General features: G+C 38.7%; 2 protein-coding genes across 9 annotated transcripts in view; both read left to right on the forward strand.

The window, feature by feature from the left end:
- LOC118906666 (heterogeneous nuclear ribonucleoprotein H-like) overlaps positions 1-2047 on the forward strand; it is a 50396-nt gene extending 48349 nt beyond the window's left edge. The window contains 1 exon segment of the mRNA XM_036874239.1: positions 1657-2047. Coding sequence (XP_036730134.1) covers positions 1657-2047 — 391 coding nt within the window.
- RABGAP1L (RAB GTPase activating protein 1 like) overlaps positions 1-18592 on the forward strand; it is a 693841-nt gene that overhangs the window by 14015 nt on the left and 661234 nt on the right. For 5 of the 8 annotated variants that reach the window (XM_036844610.1, XM_036844603.1, XM_036844653.1 and 2 more), the window contains exons 1-2: positions 1901-2051; positions 7515-7604. The exons of 1 other annotated variant lie outside the window; for it this stretch is intronic. In XM_036844610.1, coding sequence (XP_036700505.1) covers positions 7599-7604 — 6 coding nt within the window. In that variant the 5' untranslated portion in view covers positions 1901-2051; positions 7515-7598. Of the gene's footprint in view, positions 1-1900; positions 2052-2931; positions 2951-7514; positions 7605-18592 lie in introns of those variants that run through there. 2 more of the 8 variants (XM_036844621.1, XM_036844636.1) reach the window with 2 other exon arrangements.

Consider the following 18592-nt stretch of genomic DNA (forward strand, 5'->3'; position numbering starts at 1 on the left):
CCCCTGGTGATTAGAGGTGTAACATGTGGCCATGGGACAGAGTTCTTTTCCTTGTAGCAAGCTGGCACATCAATTGATCCTGTAACAGTGACTTGGCTGTTATGCTCCACTTTAATAGGAGAATTAACTGGCAACAGCCAATGGTGGACACTGTTATTGCTGCCGAAGGCATATGGTCATGAATTTGGGAACACTAAACTTATTTGGGACTTGTGATTTAAAAATTTTATTTCCTTTTTCAGGGGCTGTTTCTTATTGAATGCAGATAATTATCACAGTGTTGCCATTTTTGTCAGAAAGCTTTTTTCTGGTTAGCAGATACCAGAAGGCAGAAACTGTCTTTTTCATCTATTGACTTTCTTATGGTGTCCAGTGTAACTTTACTAGTATTTCGTTTAGTAGAGGCTAAGTACATAGTTGTTGGCTTATTTATTAATAGATACAGATGTTTTGAGTTATATTTAACTTTATTAAATATCAAAAGACCAGCACTTATTGGGTCAGGCCCAGAGCTAGGTAGTCTCTTGGGTTACAGAGCTTAAAGAAGCCCAGCAGGTAGGGGAAACACAAAACATTTGCAATACTCTTAATATGTCCCAGCATCTATAAACATTTAAATTAGGAAAAAGGCGTGGTGGGGGGGCGCAGTGTGTGTGTGTGTGTGTGTGTGTGCGTGTGTGTGTAGAACTTGAGAGGGCTCTTTGGACAAATGTCTTATTTCTCAGGTAGCTTTTGGATCTAGGCGGGGAAATGAGTGCAGGGGAATTGAGGTAGGACAGAGGGAGAATTTTAAAGAAGTCACTCTAGAGCAGAAATCATTGGACATACACTTAACTCTTGCTGCAATATATTCACTTATTCATACAATAACATTAATGGAGTACTTTCTATGAGTCAGACACTATGCTAGGCATGGTGGAAGATAAAAATGAAGGAGGGCCTCAAAGATTCTCTAGTGGGATAAAGTATTGCACAGATTTACCCAGGTAAGGCTGAATATATTGGGCGCCACAAACCTATAGAAACAACGTGCTAAGGAAATTCAAAAATTTCCTGGTCATTTTTGCCTGCAGCATCTGGGAAGGAGGATATCCACAGTTGACGGATCAGTACAATATTAGTAGATGAAAAAGAGTTAGCTTATTTTATCTCTACTAGTTTGTGCCCCCAAATTTATGACCCCAAAGGATAAAAAGGTGCAAATGAGGGTACGTTTTCTTCATAAATACATAATAGTGCTTCCTGTTCATTCCACGCAGGTTATTTTCCTCTTCAATCTCCCCTGAGTCTCACACAACGAACCGGCAAGGGAGCACTTCATAAGTACACAAGACACCTTGAAAGAGGCACAGAAAAGAGTAACTGGAGAGAAAAGTTAGTATTCTTTAAAAGGTGACTTTCCTGAGGGTTACCGGGCATTATTAAGAATGAAAATATATGTAAGCCAGGTTTATGAGCAAGAACACAATCGCCCCAAACTCAGAATTATCTAAGAGCTCGGTAACCGCCGGGCAGGGCTTCAGCCCAACTCGCTAGGGGTTCGGGGTCGGCCTCAGCTAGCCCGCGCGGGCTGGCTCACGGCGCGGTTACCCTCCGGGAGGTTCTGAAGCGCCACGAGCGCCTCTAGCCCCTTCGCGGGTCCCTACTCGTAACAAGCCAGGTCGGCCGGGGTCTTCACTCGCGGACCCTAACCCAACCACGGCCAGGTGGGGACGTGTACGCGCGTGCGCACCCTCCGCCCAGGGCAGAGAAGGCGCCTCCGCCCTCAGGAGCGCGCACGCCGCGCCGAGGGGCCCGGACGCGCGCGCTCCCGATTCGTCACCGCCTCCTACTCCTCCTCCTCCCCGGCCCGCCCCCTCCCTCGCCTCTTCCTGCCGGGCGGCCCTCCTCCCCTCCCCTCTCCGCTCCCTCCGCCCTGCTCCCTCCGCCCTCCCAGGGCTCTGGCGGCGGCAGAGTGAACGGGACGGGCCCGGTCGCAGAGCGCGGGGCGGCGGGTGGGACCCGGGCGCCTGGCAGAGTTGTTCCGGCCCTGCCCGCGGAGACGTGAGGAGGTGAGGCGAGGGCGGCCTCCGAGGGGCCGGCGGGCAGACAAGAGACTGGGAGCCGGGCTGGGGGTGCTGGCGCCGGGGCAAGCCGGGGAGGGTAGCGGTGGGGGCCAGGCCCGGCACGGGATGCGAGAGGACCTCGGGAGGAAGGCTCAGGGAGGGTTCGGGACTGTCGGTGGCTTCCCGGACATCGCGGTTCTCCCGGGCGGCGGCTCTTCGCGGCCCGGGCGGGCCGGCTGTCGGGGTCGGCGCCCCTCACCTGGGGGCGGGGTTGGTGACTTGGGAGCTCGTTTCCAGCTGTGTCCTCCTGACATCGCAGCCGCCTCCGCCGCTGCCGCCCGCTGCTGCGCCGTGGCTGCTGCCGGGTTCGCAGTCCCAGCAGCCCCACGTCCGGGGGGCGTGTGGTTAGGTTATTTTCTTACCCACATTCAGGCATCTGTTCGTGACCGCGTCTTGCCCGCGCGCTCCCCCTGTCTCCGCCCGGGTCTTTGCTCCTCTCCTGCTGTTGATGCTTGTGGTTTTGCTGGATGGGATAGGCTGCGTCCTGGGCAGATCTCTACTTGCAAGAAATGCCCCGCTTCAAAGTTGACCGCCTGGCCATGCCAAACAACCCCCGTCCAGGTTGTGGGTGCTCAGTGTCCTGATAACTGAGTCAAAGTTTCTGAGACTGGACTGGTAGTTTGCACTGGTCGCCAACGGTGCAGGACTGGGCAGTGCGTCAGCATGTGGAAAGGGGCCACTGGCCAGCGGGAGGTGTCCGGGTGCTAGGGGACTGGACCGACAGGGTTTGTTTCTGATCCAGGGCAGTGTGTCCAGGTGCTTCTGTATTCTCCTTATACTTCTCAGGATCATCCTAGAAAATGTACTAGAATTCACCTGGTCACTTGCAGAACTGAGGGTTTCATGTAAGTGATAAGAATTGTCAACCTCATTATGCTAACGGTAAGGAGAACTTTTGCTTGCCGGACAGATTTCAGCGCTGACTGGAAACTGATTTCAGGGTCTGCATTTTTGGTACAGGAAGGTTTAGGGATTTTTAAAAATACATTTAAATTATCTTGTACATGGTGGGAGGTAAGTAGTTGCTTCTTAACGATTCTGACAACACGATATCGTGAAAACCTTCTGACTTTTCTCATAATAGTGTTTATATGTGGCTTCTGCTGCACTTCTGTAGAATATCCAGTAGTATGATGTCAGAAGATACAAACATGAAGTTTGCTTGTGGTCAAATTGGAAGTGGATTTTGTGCATGGAAAATATTGGTCCACAAGTTGCTCCTACTGGAAAACTGGCCTGTGATTCGTTATCTCAACAAAGTTCCATTTGAAACTGACAACGAAATTACAAAGGAGAAAGACCAGATGAATTTAATGTATGCATTATCTTCAAATTGTATTAAATGCTTGCTTGGTTGGGGAGTTAGTTGAGACTGAGTTAGACTGATGTCTCTCTTAAATCAGGTCAAAATGTGCCCTCGTATTATGTATTAACAAGTCATCTGGAGAGAAGTGGATGTAGTCTTTATAGGTGAATGTACTATATAGCCTACATTGTATTCTAGAAAGCTGGAAACAAGGTAGTAGGTCCCAGTACACTGGGACATGTAGTGAATATACCAGCCAACATAAAAAGGTGTAACTGTCAGTGTATGACTTTTTTTTTGGCCTGAGTTATTTGATGGGAATTTTTATACATTACAATTGTGATGTTCTGAGAATTTTTGTTCTTTTGCGAATTGTTTCATGATTCAGACCACTTTCTTTTCACTCTAGTAGTTTTTATGGTGTTTTTTAATTTGAATAACAGAATTTTATTGAGTATGTGAAACAGAAGTTTTTATGTTTATCAGCTCACCAATTCTAAATTAGTGACTTCTAAAAACTTATAATTAAAATTTTCTTTGCCTTAACCCAAAGTTGAACTCGTTCAATTACTGTATATTTATTTGAACTCAGATGATACAGCATTAAAGCTGATAGTCCTTTTATCCATTCTTTTGGAGTAGTCAAAAGAAGGAATTCTCTTGTGCCAAGTAAAAATATTATGAGTCGGAGATAGCCGGGTTTCTAGAGATTAGCTTTGAAGAGAGTAGTAGCGAAGTAGCAAAACTTTCTTGTATTGAGGGTGTAGAACTGGGTCTGCATTCTAGCCTACTATTGCCTTGAAGTGGTGTAGGGATGATTATGGATGGACAGAGGGTGTTTGGAGAATGACATAGATACTGGAGGCCATGGGATTGCCAGGCACAGAGGTTTTTTGCTATGTCTCACAAGTTTTAATGAGTTGCTACATGTGTATAGCTCTTGCTTTACATAAATAGGTCAGCCGGTGGGTCTGAGCATGACCAGCAGACCAAGGCTATTCCAGCCTCTGGTACTGCAAGGACAGCTCTGGAGTTTCTTATATAGATAGTCTTATGAGCATTTGGCACCACAGGTAGTGGAGGCAAAGAAAATCGAGCCTTGAGCCTGAGTTACGGTAAAACATACTCAGTTTTTTTTTTAATTTAAAATATTTACTTATTTATTTATTTGGTTGTGCCGGGTCTTAGTTGTGACTTGCGGGCTCCTTAGTTGCGGCTTACGGGCTCCTTAGTTGTGGCATGTGAACTCTTAGTTGCGGCATGCGTGTGGGATCTAGTTCCCTGGCCAGGGATGGAACCTGAGCCCCCTGCATTGGGAGTGCAGAGTCTTACCCACTGGACCACCAGGGAAGTCCCAAAACATACTCAGTTTTTAAGGAGAGGTTTAATATTGTGAGCATGGGGAAAGACATTGCTTGACCTGACTCTTGGCTTTTCAGAGTGGTTAATAATTTTCACTTTATGGTCAATATTTGAAATTAGGTGTAAGTACCTGACTATCAGTGGACCCTAATAAGAAATAGTTAATGGAATTAAGCAGAACTTGTATCTCAACATTCTCTTTTTCATACTTCATTTACTTTCCATATTGCACTCATTCAACAGATAGGATGCCATACTTGAGTATTGCAAGTTTGTGTTCTTGCTGACTTCTTTTTGTCATCTTTTGGTGTTTTTTGGTGTAATTTTTGGGATTTTCCTGGGAAACTTATAGGCATATATTCAGTTGATTTGGAGTTAGATTTGGGCTAAGATTATTAGCCCACTTGAAATTCTGAGCCTTCTTGTTTTCTAAATAACCTTAAAAATAGAAAACACAATTCTTTATAAACACTCATGAAAAATCTGGCTACAGACTGTGTTGTTGTGATAGACATAGTACAGCCAAAAATATATTCAAGAAACTTCCCTTCTCACCCAGTTTAGTAAGCTTAAATAAGAAGAAAATAAAGTATTTTTTTCAATAAAAGCCTAGTTTTCCCAGAATATCAAGTCTAACAACTGTTTGCTGTACTATTTTCCCCCTTGCCTCTTCTAAGTTCAACAAGTACTACATGTCTCTAGTCCATGGCAAAAACTTAATTTTAGTAGTAGGGGATTCTCAGTGCAGGCTTGTGCTGGAGAATTTGACAGGGAAACACCAGGTATGGAAATTTACTTTTTTTACGCACTGGTTTTCTCTGTACCCAGGTTCTTAGTGGAGTAGGGGAATGGACACATATCACAATTACATGGACCTTTTTTCATACTATATTTCCTTTTCCTCTCCTCCTCTTTCTCCTAACCCTTTGCTAAATGAGCCGTTGCTACTAGTAGGGTGTTGTAGCCCTCGGTTGTAACTGAACAAAGGCTGAGAACCTTGCCCTTTTGCTAATACTTCCTAAGCCAGATTTCCACTCCCTGTAATTTGCCTTCTGGCGGTATCAATAGGCACCTCTGTTACTCTCATTTTTGAAGAGACGTATCAATTTTGGTGGTGAAGAGATTACATATGTAACTAAGAGTGAGATTTATTGCATTGTGTAGCATACATGGAAGAGAGACTAGGAGATTGCTTAGCTGAACATTTATGAACTGTTTTGACTGTGGCTCACAGTAAGAAATACATCTTATACCCTGATTCAACACACACACACACACACACACACACACACACAGTTGAAAGAAAAGTTAGGTGAAATAATACTTATCTTTTCAGGACCTTGCTGGGGCTGGCTCATCAGTTGGCTTGTAAGAGCAATCGTGCCTCTCTTCCCACCGAACTCCATGTGTAGCTTGAAATTGGCCCTGGTGGGAGTATTTACACCAGGGACACCTGCAAATGTTACAGTTCGGAGCTTTTCTCTCTCCTCTGGATAGCCAGTTAAACATTTACAGCATACCGCAGCACTGCCTACAACACACTTTGGTATTTTCTATTTCATTTTATTAAAAAATGCTGGGTTTTGACACCCAAATTGATTTTACAGCCAGATAATGGATAACAGTTTATAGTTAAAAACTGGTTTAGTTCACCCTCTTCACTTTGTGGATGAACACACTAAAAGATTGAAGTTCAAGGTCACATAGCTAGTCATTAGCAAAGCCAGGTCTGGGGACTCCTAATCTGGAGTTGTTTCTAGTGGATTTATCTCTTTTCCTAACCCAAGCCATTCATGTAGCTCAATTAGAGTGTTTAATATATGTAAGACATTGTGTTAAGCAGTTTGAATAGAGATGAATAAGGCATGAACCTTGACCCTGAGGCATTATGCTTATGTGGGGGATTAAATATGGAAACAAAGATAATGTAAGGCAGAAAGTAATGTGTGCTAAAGAGATAAAGATAAGGCAGTACAAGTTAGAGAGAGGAGGGAGAGATTACTTTTAGTTGTAAGGATATGGGAAGAGGTGACATTTAAACCATGCTTTGAAGAATGGGTAGGATTTGGACATGTGGAAATAGGACAAATAGTATATAGAGAAAGGCCTTTCTGGGCCAGAGGCCAGGGCGATCAAAGGTATGGAGGGAAAGAGCTAGGCAAGAAAGAGTCAGTACCAGATGGTGAAGAGCCTTGAAGGCCAGTTTTCCTTTCTGCTTTTCAACTCGTCTTTCATTTTTGTCTCTGGAGTCATCTAGTACTTCTTAACGTTAAATAAGCTTTGTATGCTGTGCTCCTGATTAGACTATGACCCAGAGAACACTTAAGTATTCTTAGAGTAAAAGCTGAGGGAAAAATTATTAGTGTAAGAGAAACAACCTTGAGTTTATCAATCCTAAAACTGTTGGAAAGAAAGGGAAAATATTTTCTTTGTAAGGAGATGCCATTATTTTTTGTTTGGCCAAATAGACAGCATCAAATTGGCTGTAGCAGTACAGGAAGCAGTTTTGAAAGTCTTTTCAAAGCGTCTTTAAAAATGTGCTTTCTAAATGACTGGATCTTAATTTTTGGAGGCAGGTTTGGTTTAGGCAGAAAGGCAGTTTATACAGATCCACAGCTGAGCTGACTGCTTTTCACAATTTAGGGCAGCAAAGCAGGGTATTTCATACTATAGCCAGTTGTGAAGGGTAGATTTTTTACTCAAAGAAGTTCCTTTGATTTCAGCATTTATGTCTTTGACAGCCTGTATAACTGGAGATGTTTTGAAGTCTTGGATGGAGCTTGCTGTGTTCCACAGGGGAATTAGGTGGCTAGAAATGAAGGCAAATGACAGTAAGTTGTGTCTGTTAATCAAATTGAAGCTCTGGTGGTAGTTCTCAAGGTTTTCTGTCTGTTGATGATTTCATACTCACTGCTTCTAATTAAAATGATGCACACTCAATTTGAAGAAGCTTTACTTCTCTTTGACCTACCAGTTCTATAAAGCTAAAAGCCCTTTTTGAATGTTGCCCAGGTAACAACACATACAGACTGTTAAAAGTGTGTGGAAAATTTTGGTAATCTTGGTAATGAAGTTGCTATAGTAAAAAACTGCTTGGTTGGTAAAAAGCTGGGCTACTTCTGGATGGTTGACAAGGAATTTTTGGGATGAGCTTTGGTTCCAAAATAAATGTGAATTATGTCTTTGCCATACTGTTTTCCTCATTTATTTAAGCTTCTGATATGTAAAGTATATTGTCCTGTTACTTTAGGTTTTAGCAGTTTCATATGAACCTCTCCGCAAAATAGCACACCCCAAATAGCATGATAAGAGTTTAGATGCAGCATGCTTCAGATACCTCGCACCATTTGAATGGTGTAGCTAATCATGTCAGCACAGAGGTGGGTTTTTTTTTTTTTTTTTTTGAAGATGTGTTAGGTTTTACAAATTGAGTTTATTAAAATTCTTCCAAATTTTCTACCATCATTTTTTTGTGATACAAAGTGTGATGTTGATGTCCTTAATTTAAACTATGCAAACATTTTTCTAAAGATATACACATGCACATGGATGTGTGTGTTTATATGTACGTATAACACACACCCCACCCACTAGCTGTTGGAATTTATGACGAAAACACAGTCTACCTGGTAAATGACTAAAAATAAGTGGTCTGGCTCTTTGAAGACTATCTTTCAAGTCACAAATATGAAAGTAATGCAAACCCAAAGGGATTTTTTGAATGCCACATTTCCAGAAAAGTAGCACATTTTAAAAGGCAAGTGTAGAATTCATTCATGTACCAGTGAAGGATTTCTCAACCTCTCCCTTACCCTGTGTATTATGTACACCCATATTCTTCCCTCATTATCAGCAGTAGGCAAAATTACAGGAGTTTAAAAATCAAACTTCACCAGAGGGGATGCAAATAACAAACACTATTTTTAGTAAAAATACAAACTTGTGGTTTTCAGTTTTGGAGGTTTAAGAGACATGTAACACTAGTTTTTGATAAACAATGTAGAGTATTTATTCTGTGCTTCAAGATGTACTTTGTCATTTTTGAGTCCCCTTGCTAGGAGCATGGTATAAATGCAAATGGTTGTTAGAGTGGATATTAGGTATTTCCTTGAATAGTTTCTCTTTAGTAAATTTATCTTGGTATGACACTTTGAATGAATTATATTTTAGTTTAGTGAAAAGTCAACCATTGACAGGAGCCTATACATATACTGCCAGACAGTATGGTTTCTTAGGTTGTTTTATAGTAATTTTGTTGTCTCAGCAGCTAATAGCCATCAGACTGTATTCATTTATTATTTTATTTCCACAAAGATCTTCTCTCATGGACTGTATTCTTTCATTTAAAATCTTTGTCTCATATTTTGCCCTGCTGTTAGTGGTCAAATTTGGAACAATATTTTGATTTGACTTTGTCCTAGTCTTCCTATGCAAAGATGTATTACTGCCTATCAAGTTGGTACTAAATTGTAATTCAGTTAATGTCTTCTTTCCTCCATCCATTTTTTCCTCTCAATATTCTAGAATTGATTCCAACACTAACCCAAGCTTCCTGGTTAACATTAATGTGAAAAATGAGATTAGATGTTATTATTTAAATCCTAGGACCACCTGTTTGCCAGTAGTAGTGAACCTATAAAATTTTTATGCATGAGTTGGGCAGCTTAATTTTTCACTAATGAGTCTAGGCCTCTGATTATGTATTTATTTTATTTTATTTGGCTGCGTCGGGTCTTAGTTGCGGCATGTGGGATCTTTCGTTGTGGTGCGCGGGCTCAGTAGTTGTGGCACACGGGCTTAGTTGTCCTGCGGCACGTGGGATCTTAGTTCCCCAACCAGGGATTGAACCCGCGACCCCTGCATTGGAAGGTGGATTCTTAACCATTGGACCACCAGGGAAGTCCCCTATTTTATTTAATTTTCAAATTGAAGTATAGTTGATTTAAAAAGTGCTAGTTTCAGGTATACAGCAAAGTGATTCAGTTATACATATGTATATGTATATGCATATATATATATATATTCTTTTTCAGATTCTTTTCATTATAGATTATTACATGATATTGAATATAGTTCCCTGTGCTATATAGTAGGTCCTTGTTGTTTATCTATTTTATATATAGTAGTGTGTATATGTTAATCCCAAACTCCCAATTTACCCCTCCTCCCCCCCCCCCCTTTTCCCCTTGGTAACCATAAGTTTGTTTTCCATGTCTGTGAGTCTATTTCTGTTTTGTAAATAAGTTCATTTTTATCACTTTTTAGATTCCACATATTAGTGATATCATATGATATTTGTCTTTCTCTGTCTGGTTTACTTCACTTAGTATGATAATCTTTAGGTCCATCCATGTTGGTGCAAATGGCATTATTTCATTCTTTTTTATGGCTGAGTAATATTCCATTGTGTATGTATACCACATTTTCTTTATCCATTCATCTGTCAGTGGACACTTAGTTTGCTTCCATGTCTTGGCTATTGTAAATAGTGCTGCTATGAACAATGGGGTGTTCTAAGTTTTAAAAATTCTGACATGTGTTTTATATTTCTTGTCAATTTTGTCAATAGTTTTGATAGATGAAACAGGTTTCTCCTGTTGCACTTGGTTTCACAAACAAAATAGCAATTTCTACCATTTGAAAATATCAGGTAAAAGTTTTAAAAGATAATCTAACAATAGTAGGTTAGAGAAACCAGTTCGTTTAGCAATTAATATGATACTTCTCATTTTGTTTGTAAATTTCATTATGTTTGCATGCTAGATGTAGTAGAACTTTATTATGCTCCACTGAGAATTTACTTTTCTAGATAGAGAACTCTAGCAATTTTTGTACTTGTGAGAATTTCATTTGGAAGAGGAGCATGATAATAGTAGATTTTAGAAACTTTGGTTGGCCAAAGGGAATGGAAAAAAAAAATCAACTTTAAGCTGCAAATATAACTAAAAACATTTTTTGGTTTTGTGGAAGACAAGGTGGATAGAACGTAAGACCTTAGTTCTTGATCTAGTGCTGCTATGAGATTCTGAGAGCGTAAGTGATTTGCCACAGTTTTTTTCTCTTTGCATAATAATAATAATAATAAACTAACATTATTGAGTGTTTAATGGGTTAGTTATTATATTAGATAATATGCATTATCTAGTTAATTTTTGCAATAACTATCTAAGTTAGGAACTATTATAATGTCATTCCCAGTTTGCAGATGAGGGAACAGGCTTAGAGAAAGTAACTTATGATCACACAGCTCATAAGAGGCAGGTCTCTTGCTTCTAAATTTGCCTCATAGTGACTCTCAACTACTACTCTGTATTGATGATTCATTAAATGGGGTTGATGATACTTTCCTTGCCTATTTCATAGGGTGGTTATGAGGACCAAAAAGGTAAGGTTTACATAGGAACACCTATAAACGTGCCTGGTGTTTTCATTTTACTGGATGATTTTTGAGAAGCCAAAGAAGTCATTGAAATAGATAAGCATGTATATTACTTTTAATCACTAAAATAAGTCAAACCATAAAATAAAATAAGTAGAGCAAAATAAAATGGATCTTGAAAGGCTGCTATCTGCAAGGCAGAAGACATGTTTTGTGTGGGTCCAGAGGATTGGTGAGGGAAAGACGAAGGGAAGCAGAAATGTAGGGTGTATTGAATGAAAAGTGGATTGGATGCTCTCTACCAACCCGAACTCTTTCTGCAATGAGGAGGAGTATATAAATGACATTAGATGACCTCTGAGAGCCTTCCAACATCAAGATTTATGGCTGTTTGTAATGGGTGATTTTTATTTTAACACCTCAAAATAGCTAGATACACCCAAAAAACTTTTATTTTAGCTTGGATAATTAACAATCACCATTCCTTAAATGTCAGGTTTTTTTTGAACTTAGGGTGGGAAAAAAGTATATGGTTGCCTGGGAAAAATATAGTTACGTATTTTGCTTTCTTCCCCCCAAGATAAACAGATTTTTTTTGAGGGTGCGGTGGGTAAAACAGCTTAATAGTATGTTGTCACATGCTTGTGCTTAATACTTTTCTTGTGATTTTCCCTCAAGTTTATATTTCCTAAGTGTGTATTTTTTAAAAATATTTATTTATTTATTTATTTTTGACTGTGTTGGGTCTTCGTTTCTATGCGAGGGCTTTCTCTAGTTGTGGGAAGCGGGGGCCACTCTTCATCGCGGTGCACGGGCCTCTCACTATCGTGGCCTCTCTTTTTGTGGAGCACAGGCTCCAGACGTGCAGGCTCAGTAGTTGTGGCTCACGGACCTAGTTGCTCCGCGGCATGTGGGATCTTCCCAGACCAGGGCTCGAACCTGTGTCCCCTGCATTGGCAGGCAGATTCTCTACCACTGCGCCACCAGGGAAGCCCCCTAAGTGTGTATTTTCAGAAGAAAGTTAATATCATTATGAGTATGAAAGTTCGTTTTTATTGTATGGAGTGTTATGGTTTTATGGCTCTTTATACCGTTGGTTTCATTCTCTGACACTGTTTTATTCAGCAAGCATTTATAAGGCAGAGAATGGGTTCAGTGCTAGAGAAGGAGAGATAAGAGACTGTTAAGGAGCTGACAGTCATACTGGAGAAACATGCAAATGCAGTGGTGTGTAGCAAGGATGGGGCAGCTTAGGATATGTCTTACAGAAAGCTTCAGAAGGTTATGTAACCTGGTCTGGGGTTTCAGGTAGGGTTGCTTGGAATATCTGAGTTGAGTTTAAAGAAGGCAAGAGAGACATCTTAGATAGAGGTATGAAAATTTGAAGTTATAACTCTTCACTTATGTAGACCGAGTGGCAGCTCCTCATCTCTCTGAAACATGCAAAAACCCCAAAGTAGATATCATTTTTATAAGTAGTTACTTACAAATAAAGCTCTCACTGAGAACTTATTTTTATTTTATACATGATGCTTGTGGTTTCTAAGGTAATAGATTAAAAGGAATAATTTAGAATTGAAATGTTGTCATAAATATACATAATGATAATAACAGTGTGATTGCTGACATGATAGCAGCAAAGAAGTAGGAAAAACTAAAAACTGCAGATAGTAAAGGAAAACAGCCTTGCGCACCTACTTAGCTTTGGGTATCAGTTGTGTTTTTAATAGCATGGAATAATAATGAAAGTTTGTCATGTTCTCTCTTACAAGAAAAGGTTAAATATATGGTCTGTATAAATTTACAGGGGCATTAAAGTTTTTTCTTAAAAAGATTTTTTAATATGAAATAGTATGAAAACCAGAGGGTAAACTCTTAGTTCAGTTATCAAATTGTTTATCCTGAATGATTGATTTCCAAAGGGCGTTGAATAACCTTAGATTTAATTTTCTTCTTGTATATGATACATAGACCTGCATATTTTATGAGATACTAGACATAGTTCAGCACGTTCTTTGCTATATAACATTGGCTAAAATTATGTGCTTATATAAAATATCAAACTTAGGGTTCTTGACCATTTGGGTATCAGGTATTTTTAGAGAGTGTGGACCAGATTGTCTTTCTGTTCTGGATGGCTTATAGTTGTGGTCTCTCTCAGCCTAGATGTCATCATCTTGAAAACCTTCACTGAGACTATAGACTCTGTTAGTAATCTCTCATCTGTGCTTTTGGAGCATCCTATTTTCCCCCCTGTTGTGATACTAATAAACATTGCATTGTAGCTTGTCCGTTTCTGCTTTAGACTATAGGCTTTTCGAGAAACGCAAAAAAACAGAAACTACTTTGTTTAGGGCTCTGGAATTGGTCTCTCCTTGGTTTGAATCTTGGCTTTGTGTGGCATTGGGGATGCTATCTGTAAAGTGGGGATAATCTTACTGCAGAGGGTTATTTATCTTGAATAAGTTAATGAATGTAGAGGAGACATAACACAGTTCCTGGCACATTGTTTAGTTCTCATAAATGTTTCCTCCTCCTTCCTTTCTTTCTTGTTGTGTCTGGCACTTAGTAGGACTTTCAATAATACTTTTAAAATGGTTTCGTAAACTATGTTAGAGCTGAATTGGATCTATGTATCATTAACCTTATTAAATGAAAATTTCTTAAAATGAATAATAATGAGTATATAAAAATGCAGTCTTTGCGCTAGATGTCAGCAAATCATGTAGTCTCCAAATTAGATTGTCAGCATGAAAAAACTTTCTCCAGGCCTTCTCAAGCTTATAATTGTTGTGAGGCAGTGGGTTTAAAGTAGGTGGAAAAGATTGTGGAGTTCCTTTTTCTGGATTTGCTGCTTTCTGACCTTGTTCACTTGTGTTGGTGGCTCTGTCTCTTATTGCCATCATCTTGGCCTTTTTATGATGGGATGGTCATTGATCTGTTTCTTGGGAAGGAAAGAACCCTGAACCTGATAGACTAATTAACTGTGTGACCTTGGGTAAGTAACCTTACTTCTGGGTTTATATATCTGTATAATGAAAGTAATAATACCTCAAGACTCTGTGAAAGTCAAGAAATAGGTGCCTGGTTATAGAAGATGCTCCATAGATGGTAGGTATTCTTAGGACTTTTACCAAGCCAGAATCCTCAGTATTCCTTCTGTATTAGTAACTTTATTTGACAGCAGCAACCAAGAAATGGGGTGAGGGAGAACTGGATGACCTGGGGAATGATGGCAGAGATTTTGCACCAGCACTCGTGACCTCAGATGGGAGACACAGACGCGGAGGGCCTGTAGCTTTATGTGAAGGAGGACGGGTGGAACCAGATTGGATCAGATATGGCATAACATCTATAGTCTGGCTCAAAACCTCATAAACTGGTTGGGTGGTTTTTAATTTAATTAAATTTTAAAAGTTTTATTTATTTTTTAGTTATTAAAATGCTGACAGTACTAAACTACTTACTTGATTACAGAATGATTTTTCAGTGAGCTGGGTACAACTTATTCAAGGTTTATGAGCTGTAGAATTGTTCCTTTGTGATAATGTGTTAAGACATTTCTAGGAATGAAGTACTTTTCCCCCTTTCTTTCCCCTTTTAGTGCCACAAGCTGTTGAGATCTATACTGCTGCTACTCCTATTGGGATCTGCCCTTTCATTATATCTCTACTGTTAGGTGCTGTGGAGGAATGTAAAGAAGTATAAGGCATAAACCATGTATTTCAGTGATTGCAGTGGGGAAAGTGAAATATACATGTATTAAAAATAACTGATCTTTTAAAAAAGCAGAATTATTGACTGAAACATCTTATTCTCTTAGCCCAATATTTCTAGTGTCATTTAATATAAATATTAAATTTAAATTAAATTAAATTTTTCCTGGAAAAAAGTCTTAGGCTGTTGTATATGCAGGTGTCAAAAGTGGATTAGAAAAGTTGGAAACTGAAGTTTCTGACTAATGTTAATTTTCCATCTTATTTGAAAATCTTTATTAGCATTATCTTGTCCTGATTCCTTCACTGATATCTTCTAAGAATTTAAAAAATTATCTGTAAATCTTAAAGTGTCTTTACTTTGTCACCTTCAAATGCGATCATTGAAAAGTTGGTTAATTATTCTGTGTATCTTTTCAAAGTAGATTAAGTTAAATCATCATGATTTAGATATTTTCCTTTCATAGTATTTTATCTTAGTTTGTGTATCATTTGAAAAAAATCGTGTTAGTGCCATATTTATTATTGAATCTGTAGTATCTTTTATACTTAAATGGTACACATTTTGTTCAAATGAAGCATTGCCACCCTCCCTTTCACCCCCTGCTGTACCTTGACTAACATTTGGATATAAGAGAATCTCTAATCAGAATGCTCTCTCCTTTGATTTTCCTGTTGGTGACTTCTTGTTGTCATTCAGATCTCAGCTTTTAAAAAAATTTTCTCTGAGTCTTTCCCACACCACCCCATCTGAAGTGGTCCTTGATGCTCTAGGCTTGCTCTGCCATGTTGCCCTATGTATTTTAATTCAGAATACTTATCCCTATCAGAAACTTCCTTCCTTCCTTCCTTTCCTCCTTTCTCTCTTCCTTCCTCCCTCCCTCCCTCCTTTGTTCCTTCCTTCACTCCCTCCTTCCTTTCTTCCTTTCCCCAGTAGCATGTAAGCTCCTTGAGAGCAAGGACTTAACCGGTTTTTTCACTTCTCTTATCTCTAGAGCTTCAAATAATGCACTCAATAAAATTTTGTTATTACAGGATGAAGCAGATATTCTTTCCCTGAAGTAGTTTTATGACTGTCTTGAAAGTTTATTTCACTTCATTATGCCTTGGTTTCTTCCCCTGCAAAATGGGTGGGGGATGGGAGAGGAAAGAGATTGAATTAGGTTACTTCTAAAATCTCTGCCATTTAAAGGCTTGCTGTTAGCTTGATGTGAGCTTTGAGTTCTGCTCTAATGGTGTTGATGAAGTTTTGCTGAGCTACTTACTTTCTTACTCTGTCTTCTCTTGAAACCAGTAGTGCATATTTATGTTTGTAAGATTACTGACAGCATTGGAGAGGTAACTCTGTTTGCAGAATCAGAGTTTTTTGGTGTATCTAGATTATTAAAGAGATTAGATCTGCAACATGATTTCTGTTTTGATGATCAAATTTAGTTCTGTGGCATATCCAAGTACTAGGTTGAACTGACCTTTCTGGTATTTATTCTAAATATCAGGAAATTTCAGTCATCTCAACTTTTTAATTAATTTTAATTATGAGAGTTATGATTTCCGTGAAATGAACCTTGAGATAATATACATATAAATAAAATGAAAGTTTACATTAAAAGTATTTTTGTAGTAATTTCTGGAAGGCACTGGGAATTGTAGATATAAACTAGTTTTTCATTTGGTCCATGTGACTAGAATTTTAGACAGTTGGCTGTTTTAGTCTTCACTTGGGAAAGCTTTATTATTATAATGAACAAAAACATTTTTTGAAATGGGTAAAGGAAATGAGCAGACAGTTGATAGCAGAGGAAATACAACCTATAAGCAATTGTCAGAAGAATGTTAGATCTTCTCAGTAATCAAAGAAATGCTTATTAAAGCAAAATGGAATACTATTTTATACTTATTTCAGATTTTTTGAAAATAGTAATATGTAATGTTAGATTTTAGTAAAGCAGGCATATTCAAATATTGCTAGTGGATTGTAATTTGGCAGGATGTATCTAGAATTGTTAGACTATTCATAATCTTTTCATAAACCTTTGATTCAGTAATTTCACTTTTGAGAATATCCTAAAGAAATAACTACAGGAAAAAGAAAGGAAAAGATAAGAAACAGGTATATGCAGGAGGATATTCAGAGCAATGTTATTTATAGTAGCAGCATATTGGAAGCAACTTAAATTTTCAACAATAGGAGACTAAGTTATGATACATCTATTCCAAGAACCATTATGTAGCATGAAAATAATTACAAAGACTGTATCATTTTAAGGAAGGGTGAATGTAACCATTTAAAATACGTAAGTAAAAGATCAGGAATGTACTAAAATGCCAATTGTGTTAGCTTAGTAGGATTATGGACATTTTTATTTGTTTTCTAAATTTGTATAACTTTTTTAATGAAAAAGGTATAAGTAAAGTCAGATTTTGCTAGGTGTGATAATTTTGTTAGTATAACTAGGGTTGCCAGATTTAGCAAATAAAAATACATGCAATATTTGGGATGTACTTAGACTAAAAATTAATTGTTTTTCTGAAATTCAAGGTTAAACTGAGTGTCTTATGTTTTATCTGACAACCCCAAGTATAACACATTTTGGTTATAGTTGAATGTTGTTGAGAAATGCTGGGACACTCTATCTCCCAAATAATTCTAAATATTGTTTTAAATTCAGTTGACTTTTTAAAATAAAACAACTAGGATTATTTAGCTAGGAAAATTACCCTTATGGTCTAATTTTTTTTTCTAGACTTGTTTTTGAGTGATGCTTGAAGGAAATATGCTTCAATGTTTGGCAAGAGTAATTAAAAAATCTTGTTATTTAACAAAAACATAATATTGGATGCTGCCTGTTTACCTTAGATAGAAGGATGATTTGTTAAGCTAACAATTTTTTAGTCTTAAAAATAATGGCATTTCTGGAATTCCCTGGTGGTCCAGTGGTTAGGACTCCACCCTTTCACTGCGAGGAATCCTGTAAGCTGCTTGGCACGGTCAAAAAAAAAAAAAGCCATTTCTGCAATGAAATATCTTTATACATATATCTGGGAAGGTGCTTTCCCTATAGCAAACTTATTAATACAATGTTTGAGAGGTCAAGGAAATTAGAATAAGGGGGAAAGGGGAAATAGTGTTGTAACTACTCTGCTTTGAAAACTGGAACTTTTTGTTTGCAAGTTTCATATTTGAAGTGAAAATAAAATGACACTTGTTAAAAGTTCTAACAGTTTTCTAAATCTTAAAATAGATAATCTTCCCACAGGGTAACATGTCAGGACTTTTTGTATTGAAAAAATATCATGAAATTTTCTGGCCCAACTGAAGATAAATAATATGAAGATGAAGATCAATTTAGTAATCATCGTTGACAGAGTTAATGTATTCAATCAAGGCCTTTGATATAGCAGGCACTAAGTGAACAGATAGAGACCCTGCCCTCGTGGAATTTATAGTTTAATGAGGATGTAGGCAGCTACTGTGCTCTGTGGTAAGTACAATGATAGGCTATATGAGCTGCAGTGGTAGCTCAGAGGAGGGGCACCTTACCCGGAAGAGAGATTCTAAGATGAGAAGGAGTAGGAGTTAGCCAGGGAAATAGATGTGGGAGTACTGGAGATTGAGAGTAGATATGAAGGCCCAGAGGCAGGGAAGAACATAGCAAATTTGAAGAGTGAAAAAAGGAAGTTCAGTATGGATTGGACAGCAGTGTGTATGAAGGAAGGGGGAGAG

Source organism: Balaenoptera musculus, chromosome 1 (assembly GCF_009873245.2).
Source record: "Balaenoptera musculus isolate JJ_BM4_2016_0621 chromosome 1, mBalMus1.pri.v3, whole genome shotgun sequence".
NCBI classification, from domain to species: domain Eukaryota; kingdom Metazoa; phylum Chordata; class Mammalia; order Artiodactyla; family Balaenopteridae; genus Balaenoptera; species Balaenoptera musculus.